We start from the raw sequence: 23,104 nt of genomic DNA, 5'->3' as shown, positions 1-23,104 counted from the left end.
TCCATTTCCTATATGACTTTGGGGCCAGTCATTTAATTTTATAGAAATACACACACACACACACACACACACACACACACAATTTTATAGGTCCTTGTTCTCAGTTTTCTCATCTAAAAAATGGGGAAATTAGATTAGATGAACCTCTGATATTCTATCTCGTTCTGGACCTATGGATCTATGAATTTGGCTGTTTAATTTACAATCTGTAAGAACATTTGAGGAGTAATTGTAATAACATCACCGACTATGGACATTTATGTAGCTCTTTAAAGTTTGAAAAATCTTTTACATGATCTTATTTCAAGGTCACACCAACCCTGTGAGGCAAGTACTAAATGGCCTTCTTATTTTACACTAAAGCTCAGAAAAATGAAGAGAATAATACCTACCATTCATTTTCCTTTTGCTTTAAACCCTTGTCTTCAGTCTTAGAATCAAGACTGAGTACTGGTTCTAAAGCAGAAGAGTGATAAGGACTGGGCAATGGGGGTTAAGTGACTTGCCCAAGGTGATACAACTGGGTAATATCTAAAGTCACTTTGAACCCAGGACTTTCCATCTCAAGGCCTGGCTCCCTAACCATTGAGCTCCATAGCTACCCCTGCATCTTCTTGGATAGTAGTGTCACCAACTCTACTAGGCTGTGGGAAACTACCAGTAACATCTTATGTTCACCTGGACAGTGAATGAATAGTACAGTGCCCATTCTTTACTAAAAATACACTTCTGAAGGTTGTCAGTGATCTCCTTCTTCCCACATCAAATGGTCACTTCTCAGATCTTGTTCTTTGCTTTTTAAATTTTTGGGGGAATGGGGAAGAAGTATTCAATACTGTTAGCCTATTTTTGTTACTTCTGTGATGCTTATTTGTTCATTCCCTAATTATGACCATTTGTCAAAGCTTCCTTCTTCATCTGCTATTTTCTGTCTAAACAGGGTTACTTAGAAAGCTGGAAATTTCTTTCTCATGACTTCAGTTATCTATATCTCTAACAGCTACATTTATATCTTTAATCCAACAACTCACTTGTGCTTGTCTCATATTACTAACTTCCTGCTTTATATTTCCATGTCTGTGTCCCTTGCCCTCTCAGACTCAACATGTTGAAAACTGAACTCATTATTCCCCCCCACCCTCATATAGGCTTTATCTCCTGACATCCCTATTTTTTTTTTCCCTATTCACCCAGACTGGAAACCTTGTAATCATCTTTGACTCATCTTTCCCTTTCATTCCCTTTATCTTGGGGGTTAAATAGGGTTCATGAACTTTTAAAAATCTAGTTTGATAACTAGATTTTAATCATTGGTTTCCTTTGCAGTCATGCATTTTATTCTGTGCATTTAAAAATATTCTGCAGTTTCATTACACTGCCAAAGGGGAGCCAAGACACAGAGAAGATTAAGAACCTCAGCCTTTTAGTCCATCCCTCAGTTATGAAATTCCTCTCATCTTTCTCTTCTGTTCCCTCTCCTCCACAACATCTCATCATGTTATTCCTGGAGTATTTACACAAGATGATAGAATTGACATCAGGAAGGGCCCCAGAGAGTCTCTAGTTCAGCTTTTCTCTCCTGTTTTACAGATGAGAAGAGTTAAATGAACTGCTTGGGAACCAAGGTTCGAATTTAGGTCTTATGGTTTAAAACACAATTCTTTACTGTTCTTCTGGGCTCTGGTGCCTATATTCATGCAGCCTTATTTTTCATGCATTTGCTTCATTTAAATCACATTGAAGAATTTCTAGTTTTCAGTTTAAAATTAAAAAAAAAAATTCTAGTTCCTGTTCTCCAGAGAAGATGGTTTAATGAAATGTAAATTACCTTTATTTTTAATTTTTAAAGAAGCTGAATAGGCTCTGTGTGTGGTCCATTGTAATTCCTGGCTGCTAGGGAGGCTAAAACTAGTGGATTACTTGAGTTTGGGAGTTTTGAGCAGCAGTGAAATAAGCCAATCAAGTGTTCTCTTTAATTCCAGGACTAACATGGTGGGCGGGGGTGGGGAGGGTGGGGAGGAGGCGGATGGGAATGGGAAGGGAACCAGGCTGCCTAAGGAGGGACAAAGAAGCCCAGGTTGGAATTAGAATAAAAGCAGCCAGGTTGATCAGCAATGAGAAAAATCAGGTTTGAGAATGGCTGCTGCCCAAATAGCCTCGAAGACTAGGGTGACCCAGGCTCCTGTTCAGTTTAGTCAATATAAAAGAGAATCAGTACTTTAAGTTCTACTAGGAGAGATTAGATTTGTTCTCCTTGAAGTCTTCTGACTGGGAGCCCAGGGTGGAAACTACAAAGAGGCACTTGGACCTGATATCAGGAAAAACTGACAGTGAACAGTTGGAGGTATCTAAAAAGGAAAGGCCCCCTTCGGGAAGTAACAGTTGCTTTTTCACTTAAGTTTTCAAGCAAAGGCTGGATGACCTGTTGGACATGTAGAGGGAATTTTCATTCAGGTAAGGGTTGGACTAAATCTCAGGTTGTTAACCTTTTTTTTGGGTGTACTACATGGAACCCTTTGGTAGTCTGGTGATGTCCCTGGACCTGTTGTGGGAAAGTATACGCAAGTTTTTAACCAGGTCTCTCCCAGGGAGTGGGAGGCTCAAAACTCCCTTTAATCCAGAAATATGAAATAATTTTATTTAAAAAGGAAGAAAATTTAAGATAGGCCATTTCACCAGCCTAGTCTAATAAACTAAGGAAGCAGTAGAGTTGCTTCAGGGTTGGTAGAATAGCCTTGGGAATGATGGAGTAGCCCCCACCACCCTGGGTGTACAGAGTAGCCCAGGAGCCCTAGGACTGATGGATTTAGCCCCAGCTGTGGATCAGGGTTTGTACTGTACTGAGGGTCTGGGGCTTATTACCTCCCATTCCAGGAAAATCACCACCTTTCCTCAAAATAACCTACCCCTCCAGATCCTGGGTGTTAGAGGTGTGGTCTGGGGTCTGACACGTCATAGGTGATCTTTAGGACGCCAAAAAGAGAATGAGGAACGTGAGATGGTTTTGGGGGGGTTCCCCTGGACTACCAGAGCCCTTAGTGAGCATGTCCCATGTTCCCCCCATTGTCCCACCTCCATCATTTGTCAGTGTGGGAGATTGTCTCGATACCCTTCTGGAAGGCCTTCATCAAAGATAGGAATGTAAGAGGGATATAGTAAAGTAGACAACCACTCTAGGTAATTAATAATACCTAACAGTTCAGAACTAAGATAAATACAGAAAAATATAAGCGATTAATAATACAGAACAGCACAAAGTTGATGTATAGAACAGAACTACACTGGGTGATTAACAGTACAGATTTGGCAATTTATTCTTGACTGATGCTAAAATTACAGATTTTGCAGTTTATACTTAACTACTACTAACTGGTGAAAAATAAAAGATTTCAGAACACAAGGGTCCTGCTTCTATCACTGCCCACCTCTATCAGACCTCTTTTTCAGGATGTTTAAAAAAATTTTTTTAATTTAGAATATTCCATGGTTATATGATTCATGATCCACCCCCGTCCCCCTTTCTGCTCTTTCCTCCCCCCTCCCAAAGCCGACAAACAGATCCACTGGGTTATGCATGTATCACTGTTCAAAAACATATTTCTATGTTATTCATATTTGCAATAGAATAATCTTTTAACCTCAGAACCTTAATCACATCCTCATCGAACCACTTGATCAATCACATATTTTTCTTTTGTGTTTCTACTCTCAGGGTTCTCTCTCTAGATGTGAATAGCATTCTTTCTCATAAATTCCCCTGGATTGTCCTGGGTCATTGCATTGCTGCTAGTAGAAAAGTATTACATTCAGGATAATGTTTTATTGCCTATTTTCATAATTGAACATGGTGGATGCTAAGTTGCAGTTGGAGATTAGTGTAATGAAGTATTTTTTTTTTTGGCCTTCAAATTGACAAATCTTCAGAAATATATGTATAGATCCCTTGGAGGTCTATCAACACACATTTAAGAAGTCTTTGTCTAGAGTGTCTTGAGATCTCTTCCAGCTGTGAGATTTTGACATTCATTTCCTCTGATGGATGTTTGGAATAAGCACAAATACTATATTTTGAGTTCATTAAAAATTATGTTCCCATGTTCTTCCTACTTCCCTCTGACATGCATCATTTTGCTTTCAGTCTTGCATTTTAAGGGGGGGGGGGAATCAAGAAAAGTAGCTTGCTTCTTTGTGTGCATTTGTGTGCTTTACTCATACTTTCTCCTTTTGAGGGGAAGGCTAGGGGAGAGAGGGCTTTGAAAAAACCATCTCCGAGGTTCTCAAAAGCTCTTTTAAAGACTCTGGACTTTGTCCATGTCAAATTTGAAAAGAATTAAAGGCCTTCTGGGTGGGGTTGGGATGGAGAAGCTGGTCAGAATCTCTCTTTCCCACCCCTGATGACCTCCCTTCTTAAGCTTCATTTCAATCTTCTTCCTCATCTTTCTCTCTCCTCTGATTTGGGATCAGAGACTGTTGGATGTTTCCAACGGGCGATGCTGAGGGGAACAGTTAAGCATGCTTCTGCTGCCTACTCCTTCCTCCCCAGAGCTAACAAGAGGCTCATACTCCCAACCCGAAGTGAAATCCTAAGTGTATATATCACTTTCTCTCTGACTTCAGCAGATAATAGACTAACTAGCAAATTCTCCAGCAGGGAGGAATTCCTGGAGAAATCTTTTCTAAGGAACCTTAAGGTTCCATCCTGCAAACTTCCATCCACTGTGAGAATTCCATGTATCATGTACCAGATAGATGTTTCAGGAGAGGCTAGATGACTGCTCCCATCAAGAGAGAATTCCCTTTCTTGCAAGCAAGGTAGCCTATTCCATTTTTGTATAAGAGTAATTGTTATTCCTTCCATAAACTCAACTGGAATGTGCCTTCATCTACTGATGGAAATCTCTCCTTGTAGTCTAGGTTTCAAACCCTTTGTTTACGTACTTGCTCCCCAATTCCAACTAAGCATTTCATTTAGTTTAACTTGAGTGCTAATTCCCCTTCACACCCAGACTGTGACCCTGGGGCAAATTACTCACATCTCTATTCACTAGACCAGAGGTGTCAAACATTCAGCCTTGAGGGAAGCTAGGTGCTTCAGTAGAGATAGGAGGTCCTGGGCTCAACTCTGGCCTCAGACACTTTCTAGCTGTGTGAAGCTGGGCGGGTCACTTAACCCTCATTGCCTAGCCCTTACTCCTTTTTTTTGTTAAAAAACAAAACAATAACATTAACATTCAGTCTCCTTATTCTCTGTGCTGCTGAACCAGGTAACAATGTAATTGTGAAATAGTTAACAAAATAAATCAGAATACAATAGAACAATGATAATGTTAATATGTGGTTTCCTAAGTCAATATACAGCCCACAATTTGTAAGGTCAAGTGACCCCTGTTTCTATTTGAGTTTGATACCTCTGCTATAGGGAACTGAAACTATAAGTGGTACCACCCTGAATTAGGAGAGGGAGTTTCCTCCCCTGGGACTAACTAAACTAGTGAAATCACAGGCCAAGCTCCTATCCCTATCCTATAATTTTCTCTTTATTTTTCTTTTTTTATAAGTCTTTATTATGTTTTAATTATAAGGTGGTATCATGAATTATTTTTATTGCAGTCTTAAAATGTAAATTAAAATATTAAAACAACCTGTCACTAAAATAATAAGATTTGTTTTCTACTATAAAAAGTGTTTTGATATGTAAACATTTTTCTTTATAGTATTTATTGTTTCACTCTGGGTTAAGTTTTTATGAAGTCACAAGTAGAAGGACAATCTTCTTTAGTCTTGGTGTTTAGAGTCAGAATTTTGGCCCATCATTGAGGGTAAGTGCCTCAGTGGAGTATGCCAGTGTTTCTATGAATATTAGAGAATGGGGTAGAGGTCTTTGATCACTTCTCTCTCTTTAATGGGCTTATTGCTCCCAGGGACACTACAGATATATTTCTTAGGCACATATCCTGGAAAGGTTTGGCTTCTTGGACTGTAAGGTCTATGATGGCAGAGACAGTGTCTTGTTTTAATTCTGTCTCCCCTTATTCCATAACACAGTGCTCAAAGTAAAGGAAGTGCCTAATAACTTTCACCCTTTTAAACACTGCTCCCCCTTGAGTTACATTGACCCATTCCCAGAGACTATCTCAAAGAGCTCATCCCTTTTTGAGTTTCCTTTATGTTCCTAGATAGTCACAGGTAATCCCTATGATACTTGTAAATAGATATTGTAAAGAAGTGAACCTTTTCTTTGGAGTTTCATATCCCTCTCATGCAAACAGATATATTCTGGTGGCCAAGTCATTATTTTCAGCTAAAGGCCCTTGGTTTGCTGAAGCAGATAGCAAAATTAGCAAAGTAGGAAGCAGATACAAGATAGACCATTTCAAAAGAAGAGATCTTTGGTGATCTCTGGTGAGTTGCATGCTTTTAAAAAGATCTTTTACATAAAACATTAATAGAAACTACATGTTAGTGAATTTAAAATATATGAACTAACATTTGAGGTGCTGTGACTTATGATTATGATGTTTTAGAACCTCTAGCTACATTCGATGTGCAGCCCAAATACCCCCTTCTTCATGAGTTTCTGAGGCCAGATTTGAACTCTGGAAGACGGTATCTTGACTCCAGGCCCAGTATTCTATCTGTTGCATTACTGAGCTGCCCTACCTTCCAACTAATTGTAAATTCAGTTGTGTTATTATCTTATCCACATTTCTTGACAAGAATAGAATGATATGCTTTGTCAAATACTTTCCTCAAATTCAGCTAAACTATATTTATAGCATTGCCTTCATTTAATAGTTTAGTAATCCTGTCAAAAAAGGAAGGGAGGTTAGTCTGGCATGACCTATTCTAGATGGAACCATCATGCTGACTCTTGGAAATTGAATTTCTTTCTAGAGTTTTGCCAGCCATTTCTTTAATGATCTGTTTTAGAATTGAAGCCAAGTTTACTGGTCTGTAGTTTGGAGATGGTTTTCTTCCATTAAAAATACTGAGATGACATTTGCCTTTCTTCAGTCTTGTGGTATTTCTCTCATTTTCATATTTTTCAAAAATGTCTTGTTCTGGCCCAGAAGTCACATCTGCCTGTTTTTATCTCAGGATGTAGTTCATTTGGGTTAGGTGTTCCCCACCAGTAGAATTTAAACTCTTTAAGTAAGGGTAGACATGGTTTCATCTTTTATCTTTTTAATCTTTAGTGCCTGGCACTTAGTAAGCAATTTGTAGGTACCTTTTGAAGGAACAGATGTATCACTGAACATTGCATTTGAAAATATCACATTTGAACCTTCAGAGGGCAGGAGACTCCAGCTTCTCTGATTTTTTAGTCCTTGGACTTCATATTCAGTGTTTCCTTCCCTTTCTCAGTATGTATGATATACTAAACACTGGATCTCCATGACTTGGCCTTCCATGATGGGGATGTCCTCCCTTTCCTCTTTACCAATCCAAACCTAAACCATCCTTCAGGCTTTGGATCACTTCTTGACTTCTAAGTGGTACCTTCCTTTACTGTTTCAGTCTACACTATTCTCTCCTTTTGGGAACTCTTATAAAATTACAATTGGTACCACACAGTTCAACATTTAATTGTAATTATATTGGAAGCATCTAATAGAGTGGACTAAACAATTTCAGGACATCTACATCTCTCCTGGTTCAGGCAGCTCAGTAGCAAGAATTTTGGATTTGTAATCAAGGGACCTGGGTCTGCATCCTGCTTCTCTAATTTCCTTTGTGACCTTGGGCAAGTCATCTCTTGGGATCTCAGTTTTCTCCTCTTTAAATTGTGATAACAACACTAAACACTCTCTGGACATTCTTATTCTTCACTATTGTCTTTTGCTCATGCAATATGGACCCAACTCACTAATTGTAATGCTCCTTGAGAGTGACTAAAACATAAGGTGTCCAGTGAAAAGTCCTCTAATATCACCTTCCATTCCTCAATCTCTGAAGGTCTGCCTTGAGTGGGGTCTGTGTTCTTACATTATTACTGCATTACTCTTCATCCTGTTGTGTGGACACATACCATTGGGGTAGACAATTACTTGATTGACTTTGCTCAGAAGTTGCTCAGTTTTCTTCTCCCTGTTAGGACTTTGAGAGGATGCTAGGTGACCCTTTGGGGCTTTTGTAGAGAGGATTGTTGTCAGGGTACAGGCTAGACTTTGATGACCTCTAAGCCTCTTCCAACTTGGAGATCCTGTGATTCTGTTCCAGGAAAGTAAATCCAAAAGCTCTAGCGAGAGAAAAGTGGAATTGTCTTTTCCTTTGGTTAGCAACTGTGAGTCCCTATTAATATTTACTTTGGGCTTTCAGTGTGTACTTGTGGTTAACCCCAGAGTTCCTCCTATCCTCTGTGGGTGGTTTTATTTCCATTTTTTCCCTCCTTCATCTATCTCTCTTTGCTTAGGTTTTCTGGGAGACCACTGTATTTTCCAGGTTACTCTATTCAGTGGCAACATACTAAAATAATAGGATTTATTGACTGTTTGGTTTAGCGTCACTGAGGGACTTGTGAAAACTTGGCATCCTCTAATGCCTATGACTTCTAATCCTGAGGTTACTCAGTTCTTCCCTGCTCATAAAGAGTTACAGGAACCAGAACCCTACTCATCTCCAAAGATTTGTAAGCTGGACTTTCTCAACATCTATGTCAAGAGGCTCCAAAGGTGAATGCTATCCCTGGGAAAGGCTTAACCTTTTGCACCTAAAGAACTTTTCACTGGGGAGGTTGGATTTTGGTCAATGAACATTCCAAAGAGTGAGTATGGGCCCATAGTGCATGTACAGCAGATGACAGTGAAGAAGTATATCTAGAGAGTGTTTGTTGTTGTTACCACATTAAAACTTCCACTAAAAGGACTCATGTGCTTTATATATATATATATATATATATATATATATATATATATGAATGGGTAAAAAGTAACAACTGCTATTTTTTACTTGGTTTCTTCAGAGAGCCTTTAAGGAATTGTGAATCTTGGTATTGCATCTTAAACATGGAGAACAAACAGCTTTAAAGTGTTAAGTAAAGTTAGCTAAGAATTAAAGTGAAGTCCAATGCGAATATATAAATATAAAATGTGTATGTCTGCATGCTGCTCAGGTTATATTCCAGCTAAAATCCCATCTTCTGCTGGAAGTTTCTGAAAATTCCTCTTAATTCTTGTGTCTCTCCTTTGATAATGATTTCTTATTTATCTTATGTAAAACATGTTTGTTTGTACATATTTCTTTTCTGCTTGTCTCCTCATGAGCTCCTCAAGGGCAGAGATTGTCTTTTACCTCTTTTTGTATCTTTATTACTTAGCACAGTGCCTGGCACCTACTAGATGCTTTTAATAAGTGCTTATTGACTGACATACACACATTTATAGGTATAATATGTATCACTTATTATGTTCCAGAAACTGTGCTAATCATTTTACAAATATTATCTTATTTAATCTTCACAATAATCTGAGAGATAAATCCTGTTATTATCCTCATTTTACAGATGAAGAAAATAAAGCAAATAGGTTAAATGATTTATCTAGGGTCACACAGAAAGTAAGTATCTGAGGCTGGATTTAAACTCAGACTACCAACTCCTGGCTCATTGTTTCCTATCTATCATAACACCTAGCTTGCAAAAGATACTGGAGGCCTTTCTCAACTTCATCAGAACAAGTATACCAATGAATCTCAGGTCCTCTATGGTTATCCTTTGCTCATACCATGGGAACAGCTCATCTCTTTCTCTTTTCTTTTAAATCATCAAGTTCTTTATCATCCATTCCTGAATATCTCTTTTGCCATCTAAGTGATCCTAATTTTCATTTCTCTGGAGACCCTGAGACATAAGGCATTTCTTTCCAAATCCTGCCTCATTGACACCTCCCCTCCACACTACTGCCTTAAGTCTGAGCTCCAGTCTACCTAGACCTAGATTAAACCTCTTGCTTTTCGTGCCCCCAAATTCACCATCCCTCTAGGAAAGTAAGAGGTTGCTGGTTCAGTGATTGGTCACATATTCCTCCTGGGGCACAGGACTGTTCATTTCAGTTCTTTGATCTGGACTAGGCTGATAATTCAGTTTTAGGTCTCCAAGATTATTTGTTTATTCTATGATGAAACCCATTAAGTCAATTATTTGTCCACTCTGGAGTGTGGTTGCTCTTTTCCCTCGCCTGAGTATGGACGGCCCTTTCTTTTGGGATAATTGTCACATATCACAGGACAGCATTGTATCATTTTATAATGGAGGATTTTTGATTTGCTCCCAAGGGACTTGGATTAATGTAACTACTATTTTTTGGCATGAGTCTTGATCAGAAGATTTAAAGGTCTTAGAGTCTGTACCATGTGATGAACTAAAGTGTTGAAGAATGTTGGGGACAGGTTCGGATGTGTAGAAATGAGCTCCCTTCGCAGAGCAGTGGGACGGGATAATCTGGTTGATTAGGTCTCTACATGCAAAAAGATGATCATCTGTGGTCAGGAATTTCTGAATTTGGCAATTCTTCTTTGCAAAGAGCTAAAGGATTCATATTTTTTGAATGATGGCAGTGTTTATATATATATGTATATATATATATATATATATATATATGATTTATCACTTTGTTTTTCTGAGCCTAACGTCATAGTTGACTTGAGATTTTTTCATCACGAGTAGTCCTTGTTTTTGAGAATTTGTGGTAAGGAACTTTAGGCAAGAGCTGATCTTACCTTTTGCTATTACTGGTTCTTGGAGTCGAGACTTTTACTGTAAAAGCCAAATATCATGGCTGATTTGAGCTTATATGTAATCAGAAATAGTAAGTAGCCCAGAGATTATATTTTTTAACTTTTAAGTTTATTTGATTAATTAATTAATTTTTCCCTGGTTACTTGAATCATGTTCTTTCCCTCCCCTCCTCCCACCTCCCTCCTGTAGCCAATTAGCAATTCCACTGGGTTTTACCTGTGTCATTGATCCAGACTTATTTCCATATTATTATTATTTGCTCTAGTGTGATCATCTAGTCTACATCCCCAGTCATATCCCCATCAACCCATGTGTTCAAGCAGTTGTTTTTCTTCTGTGTTTCCACTCCTGTAGTTCTTCCTCTGAATGTGGGTAGCGTTCTTTTCCATAAATCTCTCAGAATTGTCCTGGGTCATTGCATTGCTGCTAATACAGAAGTCCATTACACTCGATTGTACCACAGTGTATCTGTCTCTGTGTACAATGTTCTTCTGGTTCTGCTCCTTTCACTCTGCACCAGAGATTACCTTCTAAGAGCATCCAATTCAAGTCTCTGGTTTTTTGGGTTTTTTTTTTGTTGTTGTTGTTTGGTTTCAGTCATGTCCAATTCTTCATGACCCAATCTGGGTTTTTTTTTTTTTTAGCAAAGGTACTGGAGTGGTTTGCCTTTTCCTTCTTCAGCTCAATTTGCAGATGAAAAGTAGAAGCAAAAAGGGTTAAATGACTTGTTTAGGATCACTACTAGTGAGTCTCAGGCCAGATTTGAACTCAGGTCTTCCTGAAAGGTTTCAGGAAAGAGCACTTTTTGAATGCTCTACTCCCTTTCTTGTGTTGAGTTTGCCCAATGGGCATTTTTTTCCCTCTGTGATGCAGAAGAAATAAAAGTAATGACCTGTCCTCAAAGGAGGAAAAGACAGAAGAGGCCTGGAGAATGTATAAACAGCTTTTTTTGGAACAGTCTATCAGTCAGCAAATACAGATGAATGTGTAGTACAAACTACATTCCACCCTGAGGGACCGGAGTGACTTTGGTTGTGTGGAACAAGCTGTAGTCTCCTGGTACTGATGTGTAAATCACAGAGCCATCATCCATGATTAATCTGGGTGTCAGTTGGCATCGAGTTATTAAAAATTCATACTCCTACTTTTTCTATTTGGCAGTGCCTCTCACCTAAAGAAGTTCAATTGCCTTATTTAGCCATATTTTCAAGGTACCATTTTTGAAGGATTTATGGCAGTTTTAGAGGTATAAAAGCATGTTTACATGGATTTTAAAAAGCCCACAATTTTTAGGATTGTAAGCAAATATTTGAAGCCTAGGCCTGGAGCAGTTTTCTTGATTTTTCTGAACCTGAACTATAGAGGGAAATAGCAAACCAAAAGGGCCTCTAGGAGAAAAATAAATCTCTTTAAAGTCCATGAGATCTTCATTTGAGAGAGAACAATTTTAATTTATATGGAGTAAGCATTTTATCAATCTATAGTTCTGAATTTTAGACTACCAGAAATATCATAATATTTTTCTTATTAATGATCTGACACCATATCCAGGCTTCTTAATTATGGACATGTTTTCTTTCTTTCTTTTTTTAATTGTTATTTGAATATTTTCCCATAGTTACATGTTTCATGTTCTTTCCCTCTCCCCCAAGCCTCCCTAACCCCCCTTAGCCGACGCACAATTCCACTGGGTTTTACACATATCATTGATCAAGACCTAATTCCATATTATTGATAGTTGGACTAGAGTGATTGTTTAGTGTCTACATCCCCAATCATGTCCTCCTCAACCCATGTGTTCAAGCAGTTGTTTTTCTTCTGTGTTTCTCCACCCACAATTCTTCCTCTGAATGTGGCTAGTTTTCTTTCTCCTAAGTCTCTCAGCCTTGCTCTGGATCCTTGCATTGTTGCTAGTAGAGTATGGACTTGTTTTCTAAATATTTTGATAACTGTATTTCAGTATAATTAGTTTCTTTTGTCCTGCTAAGAATTTGATTTTATTCATTGAAACACATTATTCTTAGGAATCTATTAGCATCATCAGATTGCCAAAAGGGTCCCATGCCATAAAAAAAAAAAAAAGATTAAGGAGGCCTATGTAGAATTGATTCTGAATGGATAAATCCATTAGTCTTAGTTTTCATTTTCATTGACTTCTCTGTAACATTGTTCCTTCTACTTACTTCTCTTTTTTGAGATACTTTTGGTACTTTATTTGATTTATTTAATCATTCCTTGCTTCCCTGGGCCTTTCCCTCATTCCTTAATGTGAGGATTCCCCAAGGTTTTGTCCTAAGCCGTTTTTTCTCTTTTACCCTCTTCTCACTGGACATTCTCATTCATTTCGACTTTAGCTAATTCGTACTCCATGTAAATGACTTCCAATCTATACCTCTAGTTTTCACTGTTTTTTTGGGGTCTCCAGATATATATTTCTACTTTTCTGAAGGACATTTCCCTCTGGATGTTCCACCAGCATGTTAAACTCAACTTATCCAAAACAGAACTTGAGAGTCATCATATTGCAATGGAAAGGGTATTGTGCAATCAAAAGAGACCTGGGTTCTGACTTTGCCTCTGACTCTTATCTGTGTGGTTATGCGTAATTAAATTTATTTTGACAAGAATTCAAGTCCCTACTATGTGCATCAAACATGTGATCCTCCCCCCCCCCCCCCACAACTCCCCCAGCAGAATGTTTAGAGGAGAACAATTTGTTCCAACAGCCATTAAAGTGGCTGAAGCAGGCACTGTGGAGCACTTAGAGCTTGGTAAGACATCAAAGATGCTAAAGTCATCCACTGCATCCTGAGCCATCAACAGTCATTCTGACTTTTGTCTTGCCAGTGGACTTTGATGACTCTGGAAGAGAAAGGGAAGCTGATGACTTTGAAACTCTGCCTCCCTTCAGTCCAATTCATGTGCAAATCAAGCCATCGCCAGTGATGCCATTGGTCCTCCAAAAGACAACCAACTATAGAACAAACAAAAAAGTTCCTAGCCTCAGAGAGCATGTTTTGGGAGTCACTGTGTGGACCCAGATAAATAAATAACAATATTCACGAAGTAGACATAAAGTCATTTTGGGGAAATGGGATCACCAATTGTTGGTAAAATCAAGAAAGAACTCTAAGAGAGACTCCACTGAAATTGAGCTTTTAACAGACCCAGTGATTACAAGAGGCTGGGATGAGGACATACAAAGCATAGGGGACAGTCTGTGCAAAGATCCAGAGGAGGGAGATTGAATTTATATACAGTGAAAAAATGGTAGGTCAGTTTGTGCATGATTTGGGAATGGAAAATCAGCTTGGAAAGACAGATTGGAGCCAGATTGTGAAAGACTTTGAATTCTAGAAGATTTTATGTGTGTGTGTGTGTGTGTGTGTGTGTGTGTGTGTGTGTGTGTGTGTGTGTGTATATGTATAAATACCCAGTAGGGGTCCCCTGTGGTCAGCCTCTGGAGCAAAAGAAAAGAGTTAGACCTTCTCTTTAGAAATCAGAGGTCCTTGGAGCAGCAATGTGGCAGATTGTCTCAGAGTTTCATTTTCTGTTTCTTATAAATTGGTTTTAATGACAATCACACTACTTACCTCACCAGAGTTATGCTAAGGATTCATTGAGGTCTTTGTCATGCCCCCCTTATCCATCCATCCATTAATTTATTCATTTATTTATTCAGCTAGCCATTTATTTATTTATTTGCTTAATTGTTTATTTATTTGTTGAATTTTATTAAAAAATTTTTTAAATTTTTAATATTTTTCCACGTTTACATGCTCTTCATTTTCTTTCCCTCCCCTAATCCCTCCACCATCCCAGAGCAAACAAGTGATTCCCCTGGGTTGTACAAAGGTTACTTTGAGATCTTTGTAATGTTCAAAAGCTGTGAGAGTGGCAGCATCTCTCAGACTCCTTCCTACTCATGCTTCCAAACCAGCTTTCCCAGCCATCATTTGGGGAAGCAGATGGAGGAGAAAAGATCGGGCATTCTCAAGGACAATTGCCACATATGGGGTAGATGAGCCAGCCTGATTGAAGCAGCAAAGACAGGGCACCCTGAGGGAGAGCCAGCTTTCCACCATCTTGACCACAATCTGCCGTTAGACTTAGATGGAGACAGCCTTGAATCATGAACCCAAGAGCTTTGGGAAGAGCAATATTTCCAGCCCAGTGCCCATAGCCGGTACCCTGGCAAGCACCCTTTGTGGACTGTGCAGCCTGGCAGCTGCTCCCACATCTACTGACAGACTAGGAAAAGTCGTGCCACTTAGGTCCTGGCCCTATCGAAGAGTTTAATATCAGAAATTTGGATATGATTTTATGTGTCGGAATAATATTAAAGAGGAGCTCTTACCTGCCTTGCTGCTGCACACTAAGCACCCTAGGATCTTTCCATCTGACTTGAGCTAAAACCTTCCATATATGTTGTCTTTCTCATTAGGATGTGAGCTCCTTGAGAGCCAGAAGGACTGCCCTTTCTGTTTGTACCTCTGCTGCTTAGCACATTAAAAAGAAAGCATAAATGCTTTATTCAATTTTTGAATTTTTCAAAGTCTTAAAGTGTGCTATAATTATTACTTACTATTGTAGTTTATTATTTATTTATTTTCCACAAAGATATAGAATGTATGGTTTGTGAAAATATTTGTGAAAAACTTGGAAACAAATTTTAAACATTTGTACATAGTGGGAATTTGATAAATATTTGTGGAATTAAATATTATGTAAAAATTAATATATTTGCTTTCTTTGACCATCAATATTTCTTTCTTGTTATTGTTTGGATAATTTGTTTTTTTCTAATTTATTTATTTTTGATTTCTTTATTAATTTAGAATATTTTCCCATGGTTACATAATTCATATTCTTTCCCTCCCCTCCTCCTCTCTTCTCTCTCCCATAGCCAATGAGCAGTTCATCTGGATTTTACATATATTATTGATCAAGACCTATTTCCATATTATTTTACTGCACTGTTTTTAATAAAGGACACTATTAAGCATTTATTAATAGTGTGTTGAATTTTAGTCACAGGTATGCCCTAGTTGAGCAGGTAGAATGTATACCATGATATTGCCCATCTTTTCTTTGCCAGCTGAATCATTAGCAATATTCCTGAAGTTTGTTCTAGAATTCTGGGGCCAAAACACCGTGTCCTTAGGGCTGCCTGAAGCCATGTTTTCTGAATCCTGAAGGCCTACAGAGAGGCTGGAGAGATTATCTCTTTTTCTTATTTCCAACATCCAGCCTCAGGAATTTTGATCTTTTTAAAGGTACCTCTCAGAACCCTGCCTTCTCCACAAAGCTTCCTTTGGTTCTGGTTCAAAATCACTATCATTGCATTTGCAGTTTTTATCTCACAGAAGCAGCTTCAAAGGGTCAACATCTGAACACTTGTTAGCTTCTACGGACCACATCTGTTCATCTTATATATTCATTAATTGTACTCTTGCACTTATTGAGCACCTCCCATATGCAGTGTACCATCGTTGTTCAGTCACGCCCAGTTCTTTTTTGTGCCCAATTGGGTTTTTCTTGGTAGAGATACTGGTTTGTCTTTCCCTTCTCCAGTTCATTTTACCAATGAGAAAGGGGGGCAAACTGGGTGAAGTGACTTGCCCAGGGTCACACAGCTAGTAATCCAGATTTGAACTCTGAAAGATGAGTCTTCCTGACTCTAAGCCTGACATTCTATCCACTGCAGCACTTAGCTGGGCTTGCTATAGGGCATTGGGGATATAACATGATTTCATCACTTTAGATATTCTGTCCAGGGAGGCTGACCACAATGCCCTGGAAATCCAGAGACAAACACAGGAAAAAAAATAGCCCCTGCCTTCAAGACCTGCTTCATATTAGATGGTGATGGCATCATGGCATCGCTATTGGGAGTTCACCTAGCATGGTTTTTCAGGAGTTGAGAGGGGCTTCTGTGATTCATGGCCTGTTTGATGATGAGAAGGCACTTTTAAATCATGATGAAAATTAGCACTCTCTCTCAGTTCTTGGAACTTTTCCTTTCTGAACAAAACGGCCATGTTAGAACTAAATCATGATGCTGGAGAGCGTTTTTAAAAAGTATAATAACTTTATGAGATGCCATGAATATCTCACTATGTAAAGATTTGCACAGCTACGGGACAATAAAATATTAGTAGTAGTTGTCATTGCCCTGTCTATGAGATGGTAAAATATGTGGAGAGAGAATTTATATAGTCGGTCTTCCAAATTGTCAGAGAAACATAAAATCTAGTGAATTCAATTTAGAGGGAGTCAGAGGGGAGAGGATGCAATTAGGTGTAACATTTAAGCATTGTAATAATGTAGTTAAAAGAGAATTGAATGGACCTGGAGGCAAGAGACCTCTGAATTTAAATCCTTCTAGTTGTGTGACCTTGGGCAGCACCTAATCCCAGCCTCAGTTTCCTCATCTGTAAAATGTATAATTTCTATGCTATTGGTCTTAAGTAAAATTTGAGATTCATATAATTAAAGGACTTTTAGTCATATGAATTTATTAGATTTATCTTTTGGAAGAGAAAAAGCTTATCTGAAGAGAGTAGAGGGGTAACATAATGACTAGATAATTATGTGATAATTATCAAGTATTTCAATATTTTAAAGAGCATTTTCCTATCTTTATTACTTATTCCCTATTACAAAATACATTTGAAGTTGTGTCTACTTTGTTGTCCTTGTGTTACATCTCAGAGAGGTTGAGAAACTTATTTTGGGTCACTGAGAATCTAGAGTAGAGGTGTCAAAACTCCCCAATGCAGCTGAACCAGATTAAAATGTATTTGTGAAACAGTTAACATAATAAAGAAAAATATGGCACAACATAGATAATGTTCATTTATAGTCTAATTTGGTCTAGACCAGTGGTATTAAATACCTAGAAACAGGCCTGTTAAACCACCACGTGTGAGGATAGCTTTGGGCCACATATTGACTTCCCAAACCATATATTAATATTATCCATGTTTTATTGTGTTTATTTTGTCAAATATTTCCTGGTGCATTTTAATCTGGTTTGGGCAGCATATACAGAGATAGAATGAACAGATTTAACATTCCCTCAGGGTCTTTTGTCGAGGACTTAATATATTGCGGTGGCTGGCATTTATGAGCTGGTCTAACAACAGTTGCCCAGTGCTAGGTTAGGCCCTAACATATCTCAGGCCACAGAGGAGGAAGAAGTGGGTTCAGCCCTGATCCTATAGAGCAGAGGTCAGCAAACTTCAGCCCGTGGGCCCAGCCTGGCCTGCTGCCGCTTTTTATTTGGCCAGTGGACTGTGAATGGTATTCTCCTTCTGACTCCCAGGCCAGGCCACCAGCTGCCTACATAAAATGCAAATGAACATAGAACTGTAAAATACAAATAAAGTACACAGACAGAATGTCAGATTTAAATTGATTTGAGTTTCACCCAGGGAAGTTTTCTTAGTTCTTAGAACTCTTAAGTTTCCTGTGTAGTTTTAGTTGTATATTGATTAGGCTTCTTTGAAGGAAAAAGCCAATTCAAAAGGATGAGAGAAGAGCTAGAGGATGTAAAAATTTGGTCCAACTAGCTATGAGATCAGCACAACAAGTAGGAATGTGTGTGTATGTATGTGTGTGTGAGAGAGAGAGACAGACAGACAGACAAGGTTACACCAGAGTTATTTTTGGGAGGTTATCTATCTGCCAGGTACCCCACTATTCTCCAACTAAGATGTTTGTCAACACCCCATTTTAGCTATTATTCTTGACTTCATCAGGTGCTGAGATTAGTGGCTCCTTCATACTTGGCATCGAAAGAGTCTCGTCACTGGGAAATAGGATGAGAATTAGTAACTTAAAAATAAACAAATGCTTTTGGTAGGGGGATGGCCCAAAGAGGGCTTAGCTAATTCACCTCTTTCCCCATTCCTCCTCCAAAAACACCCCAAAATATCATTTCAATTGCAGAAGATCTCAGGGATCATCTTGTCCAACTCTTAAATTTATAGGAAGTTAACCAAGAGTGCAGTGAATTGTCCAAAAGTCACGGTCTGAAGTCTCTACTCTTCTTGAGACTGATTCTGAGTAAAGGTGGAATTGTATGGAACACAGATTCCTCTATGTAGACCCATAAGTAGAGCTGCTAGGGACTTCAGAGATTACCTTGTCCAATTCAATCCCATATTGTATAGAGGAAGAAAGAGAAGGTCCAGAGGGAGGAGTGTTAGAATCTGGTCAAAAAGACTTGGGTTTCCTGATACTCCACTCCAAGGACCCTTTCGGACATATTACTGAAATTTGGCTTCCCTTGTGGAAGTACTGGCCCTTCCAGAATATAGACTTTATGACCTCCTACCTATCAGGGAGTAAAAGACTTCTTTGTCAACCTATCCCAGCTTGGCTGAGCAAAGCTTCAAAGGGAAGAAAAGATCAGTTGATAAATTTTTACTGATGCACCTACTATGTGCCAGGCACTGTGCTAAATGTAGAAGATAACCAAAAGGGACAAAAGATAGCCTCTGCCTCCCCTCAAAAAGTATTTAGTTGTGCCCCTGGTCGCCATTTAAATCTAGGTCAGGAAGGCTGACACATCCTCAGAAGTCATAGTTCTCCAGCAAACTGGCTTTGCTTCCATCCTTCCTTGCCTTGTTCTACCTGAAGTTTTTCCCTTCCTGTTCACTTCTTCAGGAGTAGATTGCATTGAGTTTTGAGGGTTGAGAACTCATTAGCTTGGGGTGACATTCAGCTGGTGGCACAGTGGACAGAACTCTAGGCCTAGATTTGGCATGATTTGAGCACAAATCTATTTTCAGCTGCTTATTAGCTTTGTGATCCTGGACATATCTATTAGCTTTGTTTTGTCTGAGTTTCTTCAACTATAAAATGGTTATGATAATATCACCTGCCTCCCAGGGTTATTGTGAGGATAAAATGAGATTATATTTGTAAAATTAACTGGAATAAATACCTTTTTTCTTCCCCGCTCCTCTCAACTTTGGTCATCAAGGTTTTTAATCTTTTGCAGGACTCCACTGCCATACTCTCAGCATGGTATTCCTGCCCAAATCTCAATGGCAAAGTTTGAGAGGCCAGGAAGGACAAAAGGTCCATGAAACCCCTATCTTCTCCCTATTCCCTTTATTTTTTTAACTTATGTATTTTTCCTTGGTTACATGATTCATATTCTTTCCCTCCCTTTTTTCCCTCCCTCCTCCCAGGGGTGAAAAGTACTTCCCCTGGGTTATGCATGTACCTTTTCCCTTAAAAAAAAAAAAAAAGGGATTCCATTAGAGGTCAACATGGCTTGCAGTGGGGAAACAAACTCTTTGGGCCTCCCTCTCAACCCCTAAGCAGTCTATCCTGATTTAATGGATTGGGTTGTATCAACTGCAACCTCTTCCCTAGGACTGTCAAGTTACCTCCACCACTGGTACCCATTCTTGTCCCCCTGTCAGTCTCTTGTCCCTGACCCATCACTCTCCTGTCCTTGGCCTGGCCACAGCCTCACCTTCCTGCTCTAATGCCAGGCTCTAACTCTGCCTTCTTCCTTAGTGGAATGACAATTATAATCCTCTGAGGAAAAAGGTAGAAGCTCTTTAAATTTCCAACCCTGGAGTGAAGCCTCAGTGCAACACTAATTACTCTCTTTAGAATCAATAAAGATTATAAATACTTTTGTACAAGTCTTTTTCCTTATTATTTCTTTGGGGTACAAACCCAGTAGTGGTATGGCTGGATCAAAAGGCAGTTTTTAAAGCCCTTTGTGCATAATTCCAAATTGCCCTCCAGAATGGTTGGATCAATTCACAACTCCACCAGCCATGCATTAGTGTCCCAATTTTGCCACATCCCCTCCAACATTTATCACTTTCCTTTGCTGCCATATTGACCAGTCTGCTAGGTGTAAAATGGTACCTCAGAGTTGTTTTAATTTGTATTTCTCTAATCAGAAGGGATTTAGAACACTTTTTCATGTGCTTATTGATAGTTTTGATTTCATCCTGTGAAAACTGCCTATTTATGTTCCTTGATTGGGAAATGGCTTGATTTTTTGTAAATTCTTTTAATTAAAAAAATTTTTTTATGGTCTTCGGTATTCATGTTGAATATCTCTTTTGAGCTTGTTGTGGTATATGGTAGGAGATGCTGGTCTACATCTAATTTCTGCCCGTTAGTCAAGAAGCATGCTCTTAAACACCAACTGTACCCCAAGCACCATGCTACTGTGCTGGGGATACCAAAGGAAGGCCAAAGCTTGGCTCTGCTCTCAAGGAGCTCATGATCTGTTTCCCAGGTTTCTTTTTAGAGCCTGTCAGATAAGGAGTTCTTCCCCGCAGTAAACTTGTATTCTCTGGGTTATTGAGTTCAGTGCTTTCTGATAATTCCCCCATTTTTAGTCTGCTCCAGTAACCTACTTTACTTTTTTTTTTTTTTAGCCAGTAACAAATATTTTTGGTGATTAACTTTTCATAGTATAATTTGATATCTCCACTTCCCTCCTTAGTTATATTGCTTAAAGAAGGGGATGCTGCCATGAGAGTGGGGTGACATAATGATGGAAAATTGTTCTGTTTTCTAGTGTAACATAATGGGATGTTTTCTTCCCTTCATTTTTCATTCGGGCATTTTGGGCAGTCATTGTTTCCAGGATTTTTTTTGTTGTTGTTTGTTTAAAGACTTCTCAGTCACATGAAGTATTGTTAAAATGAAATAAAACAAAACATGAGCTGTTTGTCCTTTGGAGACTTCCTTGTGCTGTGAAGTGAGAGGAGGCATAGAGCTTCAGCTTTGAGAAGGTGGGAGAAGGCGGTATTTGTTTTAGACTCATTTTTATAATTTAGCAGTATCCTCCTCTGTAAAATAAGGGGTTTGGGTTAGATGGCCCAGCTGGCACTAAATCCAAGGTCCTCCGCTATTGGATTTATCTCTGCAATGGCTTTGAGTTTTCCCCAGAAGTTTCTGTTTCCATAGAAAAGAATCAACAACCAATTAACGTAGTTGCCATTGGAGTGAGTGAAAGGAGGGAAAAAGCATTTATTCAGCACCTTCTGTGTGCCAGGCACTGTGCCAAGTTAGCACTTTATGCTAATATATCTCATTTGATTTTCACAACTCTGGAAGGTAGGTGTTGTTACTGTCCTCAATTTACATTTGAGGAAACTAAGGAAAACAGGTGAAGTGCCTGGGAAATGCCTGAGGTCAGATTTGGACTCAGGTCTTGAGGACTGCAGATCTGGTCGTCTATTCGCAGCATCACTTATTTGCCATGATTGCTCTTCTAAGCACTATAGATTGGTGGGCTACTATTCCTGAAAACTTTAGGCTACTCTGGAGTGGTTAAAGGGTTATGAAAAAACTCACACACTATACACTCTTCCCTGGTTTTCATGAAAAAGAAAACTGGCAGTCATGAGACTGAAACACAGAATAGAAGCTCGCCCTGGTATTTCTTCTTTCCTGACCTTTATGTTTGAGTTTAAGGACTACCCCAAGAGGCTGGTGGGTGATTACCTCCAAGGTATTTCCCATCGGGGATAGAATTGCTTTTCATAAAGCAGATAGTGTTTTCTTAAGCAAACTTATTAAAACATAGTAAATGCTTAATAAATGCATATGGACAGACTGACTCTCCATGTGGAAGGAAGGTCTCTGGTTCATTGGTATCTCTAATAGATTCAGTTTGCTAAAGGCCTGGATTTGAAAATTTGAGTTTAAATCATGAATTTTTCTTCTTTTAGATCTGTCTTTGGCCCAGAGGAAGTTTGCCCATTCGTTAAGAGACTTCAAATTTGAGTTCATCGGTGATGCTGAGACGGACGACGAGAGATGTATAGGTATGTAAGAACAGAAGGGAAACAATTAAATTGTGTGTTCATGTTCATTGGTATGGAGGAGAAATCAATGCTTGATTGATATAGTGGAATACTATTATGCAAGTAAAATGGAGAAGTGTAAGGAATAGAGGGAAATGTAGAAAAACCCAGATTAGACAGTGCAGGCGGGGAAGGATATGTTGGTCAAATGAACAGCAAACATGGGAGAGAAAATATGAATGAGAGTCATGGACAAAGAATCCTGAGGGAAACAGAGTCAAATAGAATTCAGGCTGTTTTATGGTATGAATTTACTTACTCAACTATGAATAGTTATGAAGTGAATGTCTAGAGTCAGGAGACCAACATTGCAGGCCTCCTTGGACCTATATACTGGCTTGATCCTGGCCCCATAAAAACTCTCTAAGACTACTGAATTTTAGAGCACATCTCCATGTGCGTTAGTAGGACATGTTTTCCTTATCAGGAATTCTAATGTTAGTTAAATCCTAGTTCCATCCTGTTTCCATAGAATCACCTTAGCATCCATTTAAGTAGCTCTTCAAGGTTT

The 23,104-nt window shown here is 38.9% G+C and overlaps 1 protein-coding gene across 1 annotated transcript in view; it reads left to right on the top strand.

The window, feature by feature from the left end:
* Positions 1-23,104, top strand: part of ARHGAP10 (Rho GTPase activating protein 10) — a 373,337-nt gene that overhangs the window by 82,504 nt on the left and 267,729 nt on the right. The window contains exon 2 of the mRNA XM_044681696.1: positions 22,459-22,554. Coding sequence (XP_044537631.1) covers positions 22,459-22,554 — 96 coding nt within the window. The remainder of the gene's footprint in view (positions 1-22,458; positions 22,555-23,104) is intronic.

The sequence above is a fragment of the Gracilinanus agilis genome, chromosome 6 (assembly GCF_016433145.1).
Source record: "Gracilinanus agilis isolate LMUSP501 chromosome 6, AgileGrace, whole genome shotgun sequence".
Classification (NCBI taxonomy): domain Eukaryota; kingdom Metazoa; phylum Chordata; class Mammalia; order Didelphimorphia; family Didelphidae; genus Gracilinanus; species Gracilinanus agilis.
This window is presented reverse-complemented; position numbering and strand designations above follow the sequence as displayed.